At 31.2% G+C, this 21,608-nt stretch overlaps 1 protein-coding gene across 1 annotated transcript in view; it reads right to left on the reverse strand.

Annotated features, from left to right (window-relative positions):
- Positions 1–21,608, reverse strand: part of LOC134697661 (arginine--tRNA ligase, cytoplasmic-like) — a 111,461-nt gene that overhangs the window by 77,885 nt on the left and 11,968 nt on the right. Inside the window, exons 9-10 of the mRNA XM_063559945.1 lie at positions 21,325–21,503; positions 20,131–20,240 (exon numbers count right to left, since the gene is read on the reverse strand). Of these exons, the coding sequence (XP_063416015.1) occupies positions 20,131–20,240; positions 21,325–21,503 (289 nt within the window). The remainder of the gene's footprint in view (positions 1–20,130; positions 20,241–21,324; positions 21,504–21,608) is intronic.

A 21,608-nucleotide genomic window follows, 5' to 3' on the forward strand; every position in this document is an offset into this window, starting at 1 on the left:
TAACAAATGTGGCAGGGTTTATCCTGTTTTAGAGACCTAAACCCCTCCTAGGACATTCATGTTGTGATAAAAACAAGCATTTATTTTCTAAGTTTCAAACATATTTCTCCTTTTGGTCTTCCTTATATAATAATATCAATTTTCTAGGGCAAGGTTCTCCGTCAAATAACATCTCAACGGAACATATATATGTCACAATGAATGGAGGTGTGAGTTTGGATCTGAATCATTTATGCCTTTCCTGTTACATGTGTTAGTGTTTTGAAAATTGAAGTGATTTATATATGAACTGAATCAATATTTCATTGTACTTATTACAACAAGTTGTATTTTAATGAAGACATGCATAATGTACATGTATTGACAATTTTCCTGTTTTTAATGACAAAAGATGTCAAAATATTATTTATAGATGCTTAGTGATAAATTCAATTAAACCTAAACGGACAAGAAAAAAAAAGTTGCAAAAGATTGATTTTTTTTTCAAAATAGTTAATAGTTTTTGTTTAAAATTGCATTTTAGTCTTCAACTCTGAATTGAAAAAGTATTTAACACACCAGATATTTATAAAAATTTTGGGGTTGTCTGATTTCTTGTTGGAAAATTGAGATGACAAATATTAGAGACTAATAAACCAATGCTAAACTGAGGGGGGGATAGGACCTTTATCGGGACTCCGGGATCGGCTGTTTTTAAGCCCGGGATTTCAGGATTGACCCTTTCAGGATCCAGGAATTTTTTATTTGAATTTCGGGACCTCAGGATTTTGTGTTTTTAAATCCGGGATGTGGGATTACATATTTTTAAGCCCGAGATTCCTGGATCAGGACCCCTCCTATCCCCCCTCTAAACTAAGTCAAAATAAGCTATGAAAATCTCCCACAGTAGTTACATCATGTGCTCTATTCCTTATTTTGACAATGCAAGCAAACATTGCAATGGCAAGAGAGTGCTAATTATGGTACATATAGATCAGTGTCAACCGCCTTACTTAGCCACTCATCAATAGAAGAGTCCTGAGGTACCGTTACATTAGTGTCAACCGCCTTACTTAGCCACTCATCAATAGAAGATTCCTGACAAGGCTAAGTCCATCAAAACTCGGAACAGCTGTTAACAGGATTAGTTATTTGTGTAGTAGTATAAACTGATTAGTTATTTGTGTAGTAGTATAAACTTATGAGACTAAGCTGTCTGTCGATTCAAAAGTTCATTGATCCAATTATATATGTAGTTTACAAGAAATCGAAAGTATTATTTTTATTTCCATTTTTATATTTAGCTGATTAAGTTTTTGAGGTTTCACTGTCTCATATACTTCAATCAAATAAACTAATTTGTCTCAGTTGCTACCAGTATCCTAACTATACAAAAACATAAAAGTATGAAAGGTAAATTAAAAGTACAGAGTTGTCTGATATTGTTTGCCCTACATAATCAGTATCATAATAAAACGTGATTCAGTGATTGGATATCATATGCTTAGTCTCACAAAAAGACTTATGTGGTTAGGAATGTATACTTCAAAATAGAAGACACTTCTTCAACTTAAAGATAAGGACCTTTTTTGGGACGTCAGGATCAGGTGTTTTTAAGCTCAGGATTTCCAGATTGACACTTTCAGGATCCGGGATTTCTTTTTTTTCAAATTTCGGAATGTCAGGATTTATTGATTTTTAAATTTGTGACCTCAGGATTGCATGTTTTTAAGACCCAGATTTTGGGATCAGGACCCCTCCGACACTCCCCCTTCCCTTTCCTATTGTATGTTCATTTGTGGTTGTTTTTTTTTTTTTTTTGTGTTGTTGGGCAGCTCATAGTCTCACAGACATTTTCCTAATATCTCTTTGTTCAGATAAAGTGTTGTAACTCAATCCATTAATGTACTGCAAGCATTTACTTCACTAAGTGCTTAGAAAATCTTATTTGTCAAATTTTGCAGAATATGTTCTTTTTTAACTGTATTCAGAAAAGATGGTAGAAAAAATTTTGATGCTACCAGATGTATTCAACACGATTTTAAATGCTCATGAGATATTGAATCCTAATCATTCCACCACACAAAAGCATCATTTTCTATTTTTGGAGTTAGTTTTTTCCCCTGATACAAAAGTATACAAAAGTACATATTTGTATATATCTATACAAAGAAAATTTGTTTGAACACTTAATAGCTGTCTGTATCTCCTCAATCATAATACAATAAACCACCAGATGGTGGTGACATCAGCAGATTTATTTTTGTAAAACAAACCGGCCATTTGTCACATACAAAATTTGAGTAATTACAAATCCATAAAAAAATCCACCTTTCTGTATCAAGCTATAGAAGTACACATAAAGTACTAGCCTATTGTGGTTAGCTTGACCTAATCACACTATCTAATTATGGTCATAATGAAGCAAATAATTGTCACTGGACACTTGAATGTACACTGACCCTGCAATACTAAAATCTGATTAACATATACAGAATCAGGTGACAATGTAATTAATCAATTATTACTCCACAATTACAGTCAAACTTTTTTGCTAAATAGAGCAATCACCTAAAAATCCTTTATGACAGGTTTGACTGTGAAAGATACCAAAGAGATAACCAAACTCATAAGTTGAAAATAAATTGACATTGTGCCATGGCAAAAACAAATACTGTAAATTCAGAAATTATTGTGTGCATTTTTTTTGGTGATTTTGTCATTTTAGACTTAAATGCGATTTTAATTTTAACGATTTTTAGGAAAATCATGTTTAAATTCATATTAATTATTTTCAAAATGTGAGTTTAAATTATTGCGTTTACATCTCTGTCGCATTTTTCGCAATCCAAATGACCTAGCAATAATTTCTGAATTTACAGAAACTGGGGAATGTATCCACATTACACAGATGATGACCCTGCTTCATATAACATTATAAAGAAATATATAACTCAAGAACAGTAAAAGTGATGCTTGACCCACATTCTTATTTGATCTCAGTTTTCTTGTAATAAGCATTGTGTATGTGGTTCCTAATATTTGGTTGAGGCAAACTTGAGTAAGAGTACAGAAACAGGATATCCAGCAAATTGTTGTCATTTGTAAAGGGGCATAACTCTAAAATGTGATGCAAACAAGTATTCAACAATAAGCAAAACCCAAACTACATACAGTAAGCTCTGCAATGTACAAGTGTTACAAAATGTAACACAATACTGTATACATCTTTAAAACAAACAACCTGATTAATTTACAATGCTAACTTTTAAAATGGCATTTTATAGTCGTTGAGGTTGTTATAAACTGTTAGATTATTTTTTCAATAATAATAAATGGAGTTTTAAAAGATATTGTAAATTTTCAAGTAAATACTGTTTTTATTGTCGAGTCTCCATCCTTTTTTTTTAATGAGTTTCATTTCTGCTACAGACAATCAGTGCAAATTAAAGGTAAATTGATATATCAGATGTCTGTCAACGGTAATAAAAATCACACAACCATATGGTGAATATTACTACATTTCCTACCAGTAACAATACCCAGATGACATTAGGAAATAATTTCCCCCTAGATGAATCTATCTCTTGCCTCGTCATGCAGCCATACAAGAGACATCCCCTAACAATTTCCTGCTTGTTTTCATCTCCGTTACAATTGGCTTGTCTTAACTATTTCTTGTAGGGATTGACGATGCTACGATCGGTAGCAATTGTCTGAGAAATTAGAGGCTCAGACAACATAATAAAACGATTTTAGCTATTGTATATAAATAAGCTAATTACCTGACAGACAATAAAAGAAGAATCGTAAATGAGCTACAACTAGTCTAATAACACAGAAATTAACAAATAAATGGTGAGCTCAGTTTCTGCCATTTTTTGTTTGTTTTAACAGATACAGAAAAAGAATTGTTTAGTAGCAATATTATGAACAAGTCTAGTTATTATTCCAATATATGCAAATGAATTTCTATTTTTACACTGATTATTCAAAACACAACTGAGTATACAGTTGTATATATTAATCATCTTTTAATATTTAAGTCAAGAATAGTTTATTTATACTATTTATCCAGAATTACAAATAAATGTGTCTGGGTCAGTTTCCCAATAATAAGAACTTGCATTTCAAATCTGACACATATACTAGTATGTAGCTTTTCTTGATTGCAATAATTATTCTCACACTTTTGTCTTTCATGTCATAACAAAATAATTTCAGAATTTACACTATTTATAACAATGCACAGAGGAAATAACATTCACAACTACCAACTAATTAAGCCACTAGTTTGCTGAGTTATCTAGAAAGAAACTTCATATCAGTGTGAAAATTAAGATCTTTACTTTTTTTGTCCAAGTTCACACTTCAATCAGTCTTTCTCTATGTCCAAGTTCACACTTCAATCAGCCTTTCTCTTTGCCCAAGTTCACACTTCAATCAGCCTTTCTCTTTGTCCAAGTTCACACTTCAATCAGCCTTTCTCTTTGTCCAAGTTCACACTTCAATCAGTCTTTCTCTTTGTCCAAGTTTATACTTCAGTCAGTCTTTCTCTTTGTCCAAGTTCACACTTCAATCAGTCTTTCTCTTTGTCCAAGTTCACACTTCAATCAGTCTTTACATTGATTTAATTTGAAATGATAACATGCAAGGATAGTATAATTATACAATGTTGAAGCTCTTCTTAAGGACAAACCGTTTTGATATAACTGGACCAATACATGAATAACTCAGTCTATCCCTTCCACAACTTCCTCTTAAAAGGACTAAAATTCATTAAATGCTGGATACAAATCTAACTCAACTTCTTGAAACTTGATTAATGTGTTTTTTTTATAAATTTCCTGTTTACAAAACTTTTAATTTTTGAAAAACTAAGGATTTTTTTTATCCCAGGCATAGATTACCGTAGCCCTATTTGGCACAACTTTTTTGGATTTCTGATCCTCAATGCTCTTCAACTTGTACTAGTTTGGCTTTATCAACATTTTGATATGAGTGTCATTGATGAGTTTTATGAAAGCGAAACGCGCGTCTAGCGTACTAAATTATAATCCTGGTACCTTTGATAACTAATTAAAAAAAGTTCACAGCTTTTATGATTTTATCTGAAAGCTTTTGGTACTGTACTCAGGGGTAGGTACAGCCATTTTAACTAGAGGCTCTAAAGAGCCTGTGTCGCTCACCTTGGTCTATGTGCATATTAAACAAAGGACACAAATGGATTCATGACAAAATTGTATTTTGGTGATGGTGATGTGTTTGAAGTTCTTACTTTACTGAACGATTTTGCTTCTTACAATTATATCTATCATGAACTTTGCCCATTAGTAACAGAGAACTATATTTGGTAAAAATTTACATAAATTTACCAAATTAATGAAAATTGTTAAAAATTGACTATAAAGGGCAATAACTCCTTAAGGGGTCAATTGACCATTTAGGTCATGTTGACTTATTTGTAGATCTTACTTTGCTGAACATTATTGCTGTTTACAGTTTATCGCTATTTATAATAGTATTCAAGATAACCAAAAACGGCAAAATTTCTTTAAAAATTACCAATTGGAGGGCAGCAACCCAACAACCAGTTGTCCAATTCATCTGAAAAATTCAGGGCAGATAGATATTGACTTGATTAACAATTTAACTTCTTGTCAGATTTGCTCTAGATGCTTTGGTTTCATAGTTATAAGCAAAAAACTGCATTTTACCCCTATGTTCTATTTTTAGCCGTGGCGGCCATCTTGGTTGAATGGCCAGGTCATCGGACACATTTTTCAAACTAGATACCCCAAAGATGATTGTGGCCTAGTAGTTTCAGTGGAGATTTTGTAAAAGATTACTTAGATTTATGAAAAATGGTTAAAGATTGACTATAAAGGGCAATAACTCCTAAAGGGGTCAACTGACCATTTTGGTCATGTTGACTTATTTGTAGATCTTACTTTGCTGAACATTATTGCTGTTAACAATTTATCTCTATCTATAATAATATTCAAGATAATAACCAAAAACAGCAAAATTTCCTCAAAATTACCAATTCAGGGGCAGCAACCCAACAACTGATTGACCGATTCATCTGAAAATTTCAGGGCAGATAGATCTTGACCTGATAAACATTTTTACCCCATGTCAGGTTTCCTCAAAATGCTTTGGTTTTTGAGTTATAAGCCAAAAACTGCATTTTACCCCTATGTTCTATTTTTAGCGGTGGCGGCCATCTTGGTTGGTTGACCAGGTCAAGCCACACATTTTTTAAACTAGATACCCCAAAGATGATTGTGGCCAAGTTTGGATTAATTTGGCCAAGTAGTTTCAGAGGAGAAGATTTTTGTAAAAGATTACTTTAATTTACGAAAAATGGTTAAAAATTGACTATAAAGGGCAATAACTCCTAAACGGGTCAACTGACCATTTTGGTAATGTTGACTTATTTGTAGATCTTACTTTGCTGAACGTTATTGCTGTTTACAGTTTATCTCTATCTATAATAATATTCAAGATAATAACTATAACAGCAAAATTTCCTCAAAATTACCAATTCAGGGGCAGCAACCCAACAACCGATTGACCGATTCATCTGAAAATTTTAGGGCAGATAGATCTTGACCTGATAAACATTTTTTACCATGTCAGATTCCCTCAAAATGCTTTGGTTTTTGAGTTTTAAGCCAAAAACTGCATTTTATCCCTTTGTTCTATTTTTAGCCGTGGCGGCCATCTTGGTTGGTTGACCAGGTCACATTTTTTAAACTAGATACCCCAAAGATGATTGTGGCCAAGTTTGGATTAATTTGGCCAAGTAGTTTCAGAGGAGAAGATTTTTGTAAAAGATTACTTTAATTAACGAAAAATGGTTAAAAATTGACTATAAAGGGCAATAATTTCGGGCCAGGTGAGCTAAAAAGGGGAAAGTCCCAATCCAGGATAAAAGGGGGGGGGGGGGGTCCAACTATATGTCCCCATTCAAATGCATTGAGCAGCCAAAATAAAGGGGGTTCTAACCCCCCAGAACCCACCCCTGGTCTGCCAATGCTGTACAGAGTTGAACAGAACAGAACATGGCAAAACACTTGTGTATTTTAGGAATTTGAACTGAAGATTTTTTCTCATTATAATTTTAGTTTTTCCCTGCTGGATTTTAATATACCTGAAACTTGATAAATATATTATAAAAAAAGCTTTCTTTTTATGTATATATTCCTTCAGAAAATATGCTTTTGATGTAAATCTAATCTGCTTTAAATTTTCTTGCTTTTTCATTACAAAAGATGATATATTGAGATTAGTCTTTCTGCTTAGGAAATTCACATTAACAAAGAAACTCCACCCACTCCTAGAACTATTGGTTTCTATCAGAACAAAGAAATATCGCAATCCCAACCACTGATGACAATATTTGATATTCAAAATTAAAGCCATGACTGTTTTTATTTCTACAAATACTAATATGAGACATTAATACTTGAGACTGAGTTAGGTTGGTTACAAATGTTTGTGTCAATATATGATACATCTCTATAAAATGACATATTAAGTGTTGTTATATAAAAGCCCCCACAATAGAAATTGAATTTCAAGGAAAAGGTCAGAATCGTAACAATAATTCTACATTTATTTATTCCTGTCAATAATTCTCTAAATCCTTCAAACAATATGAGTATGGAATGTTTCAGTGTAATATTGATAATCAAATAAACAGTTGCCACATTAAAATCCTACTAAAGCCATTTCTGGGAAACATTTGATAGTAATGGATCTTGATTAGTAATGTAATCACATTACAATTACAGCTAATAGGATTGATAGGGATGGCTGTCCAAATTAAATCATATTGCTAACTTTTACTGTAGATTTCTTTTCCGCTTCATTTCCAGTTTAATGTTTCATACTTTCTTTCATCTTTACCCTTATACAGAACAAAACAATTTTTAATTATAATTAATTCATTTTTCCCTAATTCTTTACTTTATTGAATTAATTTTGAATAGCATTTTTTTTAAGGGTGCTCATATAGATTTGGCTGACTTCAGAGGTTATACATGAATTCCTTAAATAAAAAGGTTTCTCAGAGTATTGCGTGACAACACACAGCACCTTTAACCAGTAAAAAATATATTGTTCAGGAACAAAGTGCTAAAATTATATACCAGATATCAAAGCAATTCCATCTAACATGATAAAAAAAGCATTGGTTTACACTTATTCAAAAAAAATTGTTTAATCATGTAGATGGTCAGTGAGCTCAACTTTAATCATAATTGACCTAACTTAAGAATTTTTATTTTTTTACCAAAAATTGGTTCTCTCTCTCTGGACACTCCACTTTCCACAAATAAAAACTGACCGCCACAAAATACAAGTTATGAATCAGTCACATTAATTCATATACATGTTCTGGAAAAAACTTGTCATTCGCCTAAGTTCATCTTAATGTCACAATTACTGTCCTTGAGGAAGAACACATCTATCTCCAATATTCTCCTTAATCTACTACCAATCTATTCATTAAGACAAGTCCATCAATTCCAGGGTTTATCATTTTATTTACAAGATTTAATCTAATTTATATGATGATGTAAAAGATACCTAATTAGAACTTTCATCCTGCAATCAACCAACATTTGTACAAATAACAAGAATACAAGTATTTTGCTTTATTTATTTAGTAAGTTTACAAGCAAAGTCTCCTAAAATCCTGCTTCTTTGTTGAGTAATGGGTAATATTCAAATTACTGTGCATACAGGGGTCCTCTTCAAAGTCAATATTAAAACTCTGTAAATTTCTAAAATAAACACAGAGATATGATGTCTCCCCTTTATATAATTTTGATAGTATAATTTAAATGAGAGGGAATGAATGAATGAATGAATATTTTGCTTGAAGTAAATGAAAAAGTTTAAATTATTTGGCCAAGAACAATAATATTTTGGCAAATGTTCTTGTCTAACAGTTCTGTAAGCTGGACATACAAGTATGAAGTGGTATTCATTTTCAATACAATCCATATTGCAGCATATACATAGACACATATGTCTAGGAATATTTTTATATCGCCCTAATTCCAAATTCAGTATCAAAGTACCACTTCTCAATTTTGTAAGTAAGTTACTATTAATAAAAAAATCTAAATAATTCTCTCATCATAAACAATAGGTGGCTTATTTACAATAATATGAAGCCAATATTTCAAAATAATTTGTTTTCTTGAGACATACATAGGCAAATGTCCAAGTTCACCACATAAAAAACTTAAAGAAACATTTTTACCTAGTTTTAAAACAAATCTACAGAAACGGTTGTGTATTTGCTTTCTATCATTTGCACGGTGAAAACCCCATATTTCAGATGCATAGTTCAATATGGAACCAACCATGCTATCGAAAGACACCAAAGGGATAATGCAACTCATATGTTCAAAACAAACTGATGATTACATAGAAAAAAACCTTAATTATTACCAAGACAAACAACAGTTCACAAAATAAAACATAGAAAACTCAAAATTTAGCAACATAAACCCAATCAAAATCTAGGAGTAATCTCAGGTGCTCTGGAATGGTATGCAGATTCTGCTCCAAATGTGGCACCTGGCCTTGAGGTCATAAAACTTTCAAGGCAGTTTTTGTACTCGTACTGGAAAATCAACCAATCAAAATGCTGAATTTCATGTTTCTAGCATGATTTTTGTGCTGTGAGCACTGAGCAAAGTTTTATGCCTGATGTGTGTTACTCATGCAAGTACAAAAACAAACAGTAATCATTTTAATTCTGTAGAGAACAATTGAGGAAAAGAGGACAGGATTATAATAACAACCCCAGCATCATCTGTGACACAGATAACCTATAACAGTTAACCAACTAAAATCCATCACTAATTTAATGAAAAAAAAATGTATTTTTGTAAAACAAAAACTAAAAAAATGGTTAAATATAAACATAAGGAGATATATTGCCAATGAGACAACTTTCCATTAGAGTCAAATGATGGAAGCCACTGTAAGTCACTGTACATCCTCCAATAATATGCAATATGCAAGGTATCAACCCACATAATTGTAGGCAGATAGTTTATATTAAAAAAGTATTTTTTTTATTACTAATAAAAATATCCTGTAGTACACAATCTAAAGACAACATACTAATAAAGACATTAGATATATTGGATCTACCACCTTCGTAAAAATTTCATGTGGTCTATCAAACAATATATCTTGTCTATAGGTAGGAAGATTACTCACAACAATTCTATATATTAATATTCAGTCATTACACTCCTTATAAAGACAATAATAGGTTCATTCTTGTCAACAATTTATATCTTTTAGTAACATTTATAAAATATTTATCACATATCCACCACAACATATTAATGTATCTGCTATAGGTTGAAAAGGTTGTCTAAGGACACTCTACTTCAATACTGGATATAATAACAGAGATTTGACAATACAATAAAAGATGGCTGATGCCAAAGAACAAAAACAATTATTGTATGGGGTTAGGAGGGGTCTTGATCCTGAAATCCTGAGCTTAAAAACACCCAATCCCAGAGTCCCGATAAAGGTCCTATCCCCCCTCATCATTGTGTGATCTCAAAGTGTTAAGTGTCTCAGAATCTCTAATCAAGTGTTGTAGAATCACAATCATTGATAAGGTCATTGGTGTTAACTTTCACATAGCAAGAGATTCAATTACTGATTTCTTTCTTTCAAGTTGTTCTGAAATTATCATCCAAGCCCACTGGTCAATCTATCTGTACAAAAATGAAAGATTACAGACTAAAACGGATATAAAATCAAATAAAAGGGGAGTATATAAGTATCCCTTCACAAATATTTAATAAAATGTTTGCTTTAAATGTTGATATTTGCAACATTTTCACTATGACCAAGAGGATACATTTTATATTTCATAGTAATGAGTCATTGTGGTCTGTCTGTATATACACTTCATTTCACCTTTCAGCACTTAAATTCTTAAATTGAAAGCACAAGTAAATTATGAAATTCTAAGCGCTTTTAAACCTTGTCATGAAGCTGCCTGTGTAGGCTGGCTGATGTTCAAGATAACTATGAACACAATTTCAAGGTCATACAAATCCACCATTTTTAATGCATACAAAATAAGATAAAAATGTTACATCACATTAATGGTAACATTTCAAAATATCAAGACATTTCTATTCACTTATGCCATTTAATGAAAAGCCAACTACACATTAGTATTAAACATATCTGATCTTTTAGCACCAATCAGTCTCTTCAATGATGTTTCTAAAGTTCTGTAAAGAGCCATGAAACACGTACAAATATAAAGAATTAAAGTGAGAATAACATTCATATCCACTTTTGATAATAAAAATTCATCAGAAATCAAAATTTAGAAAGGTCAATGAGGAATCATGTGGGCTAAATAAAATAAATCTTGTAATGAAGTAAACTTGTAACAACACTGATGAAATACTATTCTAAAATAGCATGCAAGTATACTGTAAATTCAAAAAATATTGCAATGTTTTTATTATTGCGAAAAATGTGACAGGTTATAATCGCAATAATTTAAACTCGCATTTTGGAATTTATGAGTTAAACAGGATTTTTTTCATTATCGCAAAAATCAAAACTGCGTATTAGACTTTTAAACAGACAAAATCACAATAATAAATGCGTGCAATAATTTCTGAATTTACAGTTGTATTTATTCCAACCAATTACTGTTCTACATCATACTCATTGCTTATTTATAAGGTAAAAGTTACTAAGAATGTTTATGATCTCAAAAGTTTACCATTTTGAAATCTCTAAATACATTTACTTAATTGATAGGGGGTACTGCTGGGGTTCTGTGACCATACCTCACTCACTAAGATTGTCTATCCACAGTCCCAAACTGATAGAATAACCTGTAGAGGAAAGGATGCTTCCAGCTTAACTCTTTAGCCCCCAATCCCCCCTGTCTGGAGTGATAGCGACAACCGTTCTTTGTATAACCCTCCATACTTTTTTTGAACTGCCCCAGCTGAACTGTCATGAAAGCAGGGACTTCAACCAGGCAGTTCATGGTCCATTTACTCTTCTCAGATGTCTATTCATGAGAATATGGCACTTTAATAGCTGTTTAAGAGTTCAAAATCAGAAAAACATGAAAAGTAGTCAAAATCAGTAGGGCAGGGCATCTTTTGATGGCCACAGTGGCACTAGGTGACTGGAAGTGACTGTCGGTATAAACTATTATCATAAATGCATGCATAGGTGGAACAGGAACAAAACGAGGTATAATATGGCCAATAGAAATCTAGTCTGTAAAATCTAGAACATTGTTTTGTCAAAAATCAGTAAAAACGGACATTCAGGCAGACCTGACATGACAATAATAATTCGCCAGCAAGACACTTAAGTCCCATATACTCCCAGTTAGCATGCATGGACTGCTGTAACTATAGGGTAATACTTGAATGACAAAGAAACACAGTCTTGTCAGTGTTCACCTCTCAAGGTCGTTTATAAATCAGAAAATAGACAAATTACCATTTTTCAGTCGGGGCGGGTTCAAACCCACGAGACAATGTCTATACAGGTGTTTAGAAAAAAGTCCATATACCGGTAACTGTGATTTTCAACAATTTATCAAAAGTCAAAAGCCCATAATTTAGGCAAAAATTAACCAAGTGGAACAAAACTGAAACTTGATCTGTAACTCATCCAGGTTAACTCACCTACTAAAAACAGCCCAATATATCTGAAAGCTTTAAGAAAAAAGTGAATATAACTGTGATTTTCAACAATTTATCAAAGTCCAAAGCCCGTAATTATGGCAAAAATTAGCCCAGCAGATCGAAACTTAAACTTGATCTGTACTCATTATGGTTAACTCACATACTAAATATCAGCCCAATCTCTGAAGGCGTTTAGAACAAAACTCTGTGTAAAGTTTGTTGCTGAATGACGGAATGACGGACAAGGGTCAAACTCTATGGCACCAACAACTTATTTGCTAGTCCATAAAAAGGTACAGGTTAAACAATCTATAAGCATAAAAAGAACAAGTTTTTGCTTGACCAATTAATATTCAACCTTACCCAAAACAGCCTTATACCCAATTAAATGTACAGTACAATTCTAGCATCAAATTACTAATATGGCCATAATCACTGTGTATTTATCTTGTAAAATATCATTAGCTTTACTCAGATAAAGATTACTACCCTTAATACACCCCCCATTCATAAAAATGACCACGCAGACATAATTACAGCCCACTGATTTTAACTCATTAGTTATGTATACAAAACATACTTTTCTGCTTCAATAAACCAATTTTCTATTTCCTTACTTACCCAAATTGCAGTACAGATTACTATAATTCTAAAGTCTGCTCTTTTATATTGAAAGCACTTTTAGACATGGTACAAAATATCCTCCAAAATTGTTTGTAAATTATGGTCATTATTCAGATCTACTAGGGTTTCATTGTATTCTACAAGATAAATATTAAGATTTTCTAGACATATTGAAGAATAATAATGACACACATTGTATCATTTTACTTAACAATACTCCTTCATGCATTCATAAGTGAAGAATACATTAGTACTTTTGTCTATATGCTGGTGACCAAGAACAGACATGAGAACCATTACACTTAAGTCATTATAAGAATAGAACATCTTTTTCGAGAGGCAACTGATGTGTATACTGAACAGCTGACTCTAAAACTTGAAGTATTTCTTTTAGATTTGTGGTGTGACATATTCTGCCACATTAATAAGCCTAAACAAATTTATATTTTGTTGATCTTTTTTTTTTTAAATCAAACTTAATCTGTGCTTTGTGGAAATAAGCATCGAGTAAAAGTTTCATAACATTTGATTGAGGCAAACTAAAGTTAGAGAACAGGAACTAACTTTGGATGGACAAGGGAAAAACTAAATGCCCCCTTAGCCATGCCGTGGGCATCATATGTTGTTCACATAGATACCCATGAAATATATGAAAATATGAAGAATCATCTACTAGCATGTACAGATTTGTGTTATCAAAACAGCAAATATTGGTGTTCCCATCTGTTGAAATATTAACTGCAAAATTCATGTTTTAACAGATGGAAACAGATATAATAGATTTCTTCATTATTTTGATAACAGAAATCTTTTAGTGTTGTAGAAAGTTACAGCACATTTCAAACAGAGATCTAATATGTTTCAAGGCTTTTGATGAGTTGAATATAATTTACAAATATCATAACTTCTTCTATTTTCTTTTACCCATCAATCCCAAAGCACAAATTCTATCATAATTTAAAATTAAACTTTTATTTTGTTGTCTATATATCCCTATTAATCTCTTTAACACATTCCCCATTTCCATTTAAATTAAATTGAGAATGGAAATGGGGAATGTATTTAAGAGATCACAACCCAAGTATAAAAGAGCAGAAAATAGACAAAGGCCACTAATGGGTCTTCAACACAGTGAGAAAATGGTAATTTTTGAAATCTCAAGAAGAGATATTCCTATAAAATACAGCATCAAGAGGCGGGCTTCAGCTGGAACCTAAACAAAAATGTGTGCTAACTTGTTTATTGAAAATAGATGACATACCTATACTTAAAATCAAAACTATTTGGTTTATGGATTCTGAATTTATTTACTTGACTAAAGCCATAAGTATCAAGTAATTCATTAACATTGTCAGGCGGGGTAAGGAGTACTATGATGTTGAACAAGGTTGTCAAAAAACAGATTTTCTTAACACTGTCATGAACAAAAATGCAGGTTAAAGCTTAAGCATTTGCCATGAAATATCTTCTAATAGTGATGAAAAACTTGCAAGAAAGATTCAAGCTATATTTCAATCAGAAAACACTTACAATGGAGACTGTAAAAGAAACACAATCTGTTGAAACAAAGATGGCAGATGAACGAACATGACAAAAGTAGCATGGCTAACAGTATGAATAAATACGGAGTAAAAGAATGTAAATTAGAGTTGGACATTAGCTGTCTGTCACAGTCACAAGATCAAACCAAACAGCAAAAGAAAATATACAAATGAAATTAATTAATCTTAGAAATGAAAATCTATGTTTAATCAATAACACACCATAAATTACAATTAATTCCAACTAAAATTTTCTACTTGAATTCTCTTTGAGTTGATATCTAACATTCTTAATTATTATTCGAAAATAGGCCTTAACGATATTCATACAAATTTCTTATCGTGACCAGCCAATTAAGGGGACATCTTTAATCAGTGGCGCACAAACGAAATTTAAATCAAGAATCGCTTGATAATGAGCCTCCCGTCTCTTTGCAACAGGTCAATATTTCTACGACTGTCAATTCTGATAAATCACATTCATTAGTCGGCAACGATAACACAATAGTTAGATATAGGTCCCCCTAATTACCTTATATGAGCTATAGAAAATGGAAAATGGAGATTTATATTGAATTTGATAGTAGGAAGTTGTCAGATAGAATACCACTAAAAGATCTGATATTGCTAGATTGTTGTTTCATTAATACTATAAAATTTCAGTGAAGATGGATTTAGTATTCCCAATTGTATCTTTAAGTATGTAAAAATCTTATTGTTCCCAGGAGGAGCGATCTCTATGATGTACTTAACTGACACTATATTTAAGAAAGAAAAAAATATCAAATGAGATAAAAAAAAATCTTCAACAGGAAATAAGACATGCATTGTTTTACACAGTCTATGTTTTACAACAGTAAATATCTATATCATTTGTCAAACTTAAAATCACCTGCAGGTGTCTATAAGTCAACAGAAACAACAAAAGATATTTCATTAAAACAAAATTCTTCAAAGGAAAATAAAAACATTTTTTCTTTTTACATTAGACAAACACTGACAAGGTTCCACAATAAAGACAAGTATGAATCATCTTTTCAAAAAGAATTGGTAATTTTAAGCATAGTGAAACCAACACATTTCTGAGTTATCTCCCTTAAACCCCCATTTCCTCCTTTTTTATATAACAAACATTTAAAGGTATTAAGTTTTTCATACAGTTAGTCTAACACATTTCGGCAGTTCTAATCTTAAAATGAACCCCAACTCTAAATGAAAAGCTCAAAAGTGCTCATGTATTAAAGTTTAATTTTAAGATGGTAAAACCAATACCTGAAGTTTTTTAAATAATTTTTTATAAGTAATTAAAATCCATACTGCAACAATTACTGTTTTGAAAAATACAATCTTTTACATATTTAAAATTAAAAGGTTTTAATCATGAAATCTATTGATTTTCAACATACCTTAATCAGTAAATGTAATTAAGGAAGAAATTCAAGAGGGACGATCAGATACAAAGTTCAAGGAATATTTTTTTAAATATTGAAATGCTCTCTACAGGAAAGATAATAATCACAAATGGTGGCATTGAACCATATCATTTTTGTTGATGATAACAGAAGAATGTAGATTGGTCCAAGGATAAACCAAAAGGAACCTTGGAATGGAAGACAATGGCCACAACAACAGATAATCAGCCATCATTTAAAAATCTATCATTTAATTAATAAGCAGCTTAATTTGCCAAAGAGGACATGTAAGCCCTTAATGTGTACATTGAAATTGTTGCATAAATAAAAAATAATATTTTATCAGAAGCAAATAAACTGGCTCCGTATAAAACATGCATGAGAAGACCCTTCCTTGTCTGTGTAGTAATTGTGTCAAAAATCTTAAATCGCTTTAAAAAGTCCAATCATACTAGACATGCTAAAGGTCATCTCTGAAATTTAAAAAAAGCTTTTTATTCAACTGAGCGTCCAAGTCCTATAACTCAGGAATGACATGTCAGATTTTATTTTTTGATTCGAAAGATGTCTTTACCAAATCCAACAACTATGCATATGTTCCAGTAAATCAATCCAAATAAACCAAGTTCTGGTACAACATGTGAAAAATTAACTTAAATATGACACTTATAGTCCTGTTACTCATTAAGCACAAATGATATAATTTTAAATCCCAAGGGAGCTTTCTTTGAGCATTCACAACAATAATGCAATAATATAAAGTTTGATGAAATCAATACAGGCTTAGTGCACAAAGTGAAAATAATTTGCTGAACTCAAAGGTTAAAGTCCAGGGACTCTGCAACAACAAAACTCAAAATTATCAAAATTCCAAAGTCTGGAGAGCTTTGTCTTGTAAAATCTAATGCTGTTATAAATAACATGAGAATTGGTTGAGCAAATTAGTTATCCAACAGAGTGTTGAAGGACTTGTGATCATTTGTAAACTATAAAACATGCATGTACATCCCATCTTTGACAAGCATATAATGAAACTCAAGTCACACATGTTCCTATTGATAGTTTTTTTTAATAACCATGCCCAATATTTCAATGCAATACATTTTACATAATCTAATCAGATACCATTCATTCAATGATTCACCTCATTTAACAATATCAAAGGACCAGACAACAAAAATAAAACAATAAATAACAATCGCTTATCAATAATTATAATATTCATTGACATTTAGCTAGTAGTGAAACAGATTGTGATCACAATTTACCGCCAATTTGTCACTGCAGATACGATGTTTACCTTAGATCAGAAAATCAACAATATTCTCTGAGCAGAACGTTAATTGACTCACAATTAATATTGATCAAAGATAAACAATTAACAAAAATAAACATCAATGAAAAAACATTACCAATCTGTTTAATCAATAGCTAATTTAGAAAACAGCGTTAATTTCTTTGTTACAAATAATGTTGTCAACCCCCTGTAATTAGAAATCGTCAACATGCAACATTTGTGTATTTAAAAGTACATATTGTGAGTCACTTTTTGTTCAATGAAATTTCACAATTTAAAATAATTCAATATTTTTAATCCATTTATTGAACAGAACATGAAATTTAAATATTAAAAGTCAAGTCTTACTACTTGTTTCATAAATAATGTTTGACTTAAACATGATGGTTAATTTCTTATTTAATATGCATGTGAAAGTATTACGAATAATGTCTCTACTTGTCAAAAGAATATCTTAAGATATGAATTTATTCTAAAATTATACTACAATAGGTACATGATATTTGTTTTGGGAAGACCTAATAAACTAGAATTCTGAAATCAGATGGGAATTTTATAATTAAAATTTAAAATCCTATTTAAATTGATCAAATGGAACAAAATTCATACTTCATCTGTTACTTAAAGTTTTATCTTTACAAAATACCCAAATCTCACGGTCATAAAACTTTCGAGTATGATTTTTGTACTGAGATTCTAAAATCAACCAACAAATTGCTGGATTTCATGTTTCGAGCAAGATTTTTGTGCTCCGAGCACTGAGCAAAGTTTTATGCCTTCAAGGTATTTATGTAACTGTAGCATTAACTAACAAGAATATTAATCCATAAGACACCATGCCACAATCACACTATCATACTCCATTGTTCAGAGAACATTGAAATCTGGAGTCGGTAACCTTCATTTAACAAAAACTTTAATCTGCCTCAAACCAGAACTTAGACTTCAGAAGAAAACCTTGAAATTTATAGATTATAACATTTATAATGAAAATGCATACTAAGTTTTATGTGACCTCAGTCTCATAGAAAACTACCATAAATGAAAAACATTAACCTGACATTAAACAGATGAAAGAAGGCATTGAAGTAAAAGACTGATGCATACAGTCACTTGGTACTTTAAAAAAAACCTTCAAAAATAAAGATTCTCAATTTCACTAATATTTTGTTAGTCAAAGGGGCATAATTCTATTCATAATTACTGAATAGTATTACTGGACCTCAGATACAGTGGAAAGCTGTTACATCAACAAGGCATGCTTTCAAATTATATAAATCATCAATTAAACTTCTTAGTTTGTAACTTCTTTTTTATATTGTTTGAATTAAAATAAGTGCTTTAACACGACATATGCAAATTTCAAACTGAAATATTTCATACTGAATATTTTGATAGTCCAAAATATTGAAATGTATCAAAATACATGTATCAAGGAAAATTCAGTCAGATATATAAAGTACCATATGCCTTTATATAATATAATGTCTATGACAACAACATATGATAAAGATACTCAAAAGACAACATATTATTTTCTTAAAACCAAATCTTGTTTAATGTAGTTTTTACCAAGTTTAATATTATAATAAACAACTACTGTTTCGACATTAATATAGAGCCTTCTAATTATAAAATTAGCATATATCTCAAAGTATAACTAAAGGAAGATATGTCCATAATATAAATCATTTATTATCCATGATTTTTTTTAATTTTGAAATCTAAAATGACTAAACAATGTTATTACTTATCATCTACACACTCATTTTTAAGACATGCAGGTACAGTGCAAAATATTGACACAAAATGTTTACCTTTCATAACTTATTCTAAAAGTTTTTAGCTCACTTTATTGATATTCTCTAACAACTTCAAGTGTTATTAATATTAATTACATCCAATTAAAACAAAAAACTAATAAGTTATCTCCCTTGCCTTTACCGTTGATTCAAGTTCATTGGTTTCATTGGTAAACTATCCTTATTTCTTTTTATAAAGACAGGTATTTACAAATTGAGAAAGAAGGTAATGAAGAAATGTTAACTAATTGATGCAATGCAAGATGAAAGTTGTTATAGGAAAGTTGTTGCAGATTATCTATTTGAATTTGTACTGGATTTATAAAAGTTGTTTGCTTGTTTATTAATATTTAATGAACCATGAATGTCTGGCATTTACTTACATATTAATAAACTTGTTACACTTATTTTTTAGTCTTCCTAAAGTTACTTGTCCCATAACTTAATTGACTATCAGTAATTATTATTTTTTCGATGGGTTCTGTAGTAAACAATGGTCATGGTGAGTAGATGGTATATATACCAGACAAGAAAACTAGACTTTACTATTCTTTTTACATGAAAAAGTAACTGTAAAAGGCAGTACACAATGTTTTAAAAACATAACAGCAGCAGTATGATGTCCAGTCAATAACAGTACTGAAACATACTTTATAAAGCTGTACATAAGCCAACTCCACAAAGCATATGATAATGATGGTTAAAGAAAGATAACTCTAACCCATTTTAGAGGGAAAAAAACTGACTTACTTGTCTTCACCAAGGACCACACCAAAACCAACATGCTCTACTCTTTTTAAATTAGGATTGTACCATCCAGTTTTCTGTGCCGCTGAGTATAATATATCAAAATGTGTACCCTGTAAAATATTGCTTTCACATGTATATACACAACATGTCTAGTATGATGTCCATTATCACTGAACTAGCATACATTTTTGTTTATGGGACAGCTGAAGCACACCTCCGGGTTGGGGATTTTCTCTCTGCATTGAAGACCCATTGGTGGCCTTTGGCTGTTATCTTCTCTTTGGTCTGGTTATTGTCTCTTTGACACATTCCCCATTTCCATTCTCAATTTAACACAACATGTTTACTATGTGGCAAACCAAAAAGACTTTTTATTGTACCACATATATTTTCTTTATCCTTTTAAACCTAAATAGTGCTTGAATGAAAGATGAAAATCAATAAATTAAGATGCTATATCAGAAATTAAGACCCATTTTTCAAACAAATTTACGGCTTGAACTGTTTAAAACATGAAGAAAAATGACTAAGAGGCAAGTACAACAGTATTATTTCATTGATAGATATATGAGATGTTGTATGAGTGCCAATTTGTTCACTCTTGATTTTAAAATTGAGAACTTGATATGACAAAAAAGGTATTCCCTATTGGCAAAAACAGTTAAAAGCTGAACAATGCATTTATGACTGGGGAATTAGACATACTTTACTATATAAAGAAATAATGCAATTTTTAAACTCATTTTAAAAGTTGAATTTATTGAATGAAGTACTATACCATAATGTTGGTGTCACAGATTATTCAATTTTATACTGCAACTAGTTGTGTTTATTTCCTAAATATAGTAACATAGCTATATTTTGTATAATGTCAATTTCATCATGGAACAATTTCTCCACAATCAGAGGTTCATTAAGGGATGAAAATAAGTTTGACATGCGTGTTACGATTGAAAAAGCTATTATTTTATTAATTTAAGTTGCAGTATAAAAACAATATTAGATCATTGTCATAAAAATATAAAATTTTTAGTAATCAGCGCAAAACTGGGGAAGGGCTCAGTAGACCTTCCCCAGTTTCTCAGCCTAATACAAAAAGTTTATATTTTCCTGACTTTGACCTAATATTCTATATGTGAAATTGAAAATTTAAATCAAATATTGGTATTGTTATATAACTGGATGCACACTAACCTGTCCTGCATCCACTACATAAATTAGCCAATCACCATTCTCATCAAACAGACGATTCTTTATAGCAGCCATGTCAGATGTGTCATATGTAAAGCCACCATCAGATTTCACTAATGTTAATGGCACAGAACAGCCAGGTGCAAACATGATTTTTCTTCCATCTTCAACAAGTGTCAAATCTAAAGTGAAAAAAGTTATTATTCTTATATGTTACAATTCTAGTGGGGATGTCATTTTCAGTGTTTATGCCAAATTATCTAAAGAGGAAAACATTATTTGAAACC

Source organism: Mytilus trossulus, chromosome 14 (genome assembly GCF_036588685.1).
Source record: "Mytilus trossulus isolate FHL-02 chromosome 14, PNRI_Mtr1.1.1.hap1, whole genome shotgun sequence".
In the NCBI taxonomy this organism is placed as follows: Eukaryota; Metazoa; Mollusca; class Bivalvia; order Mytilida; family Mytilidae; genus Mytilus; species Mytilus trossulus.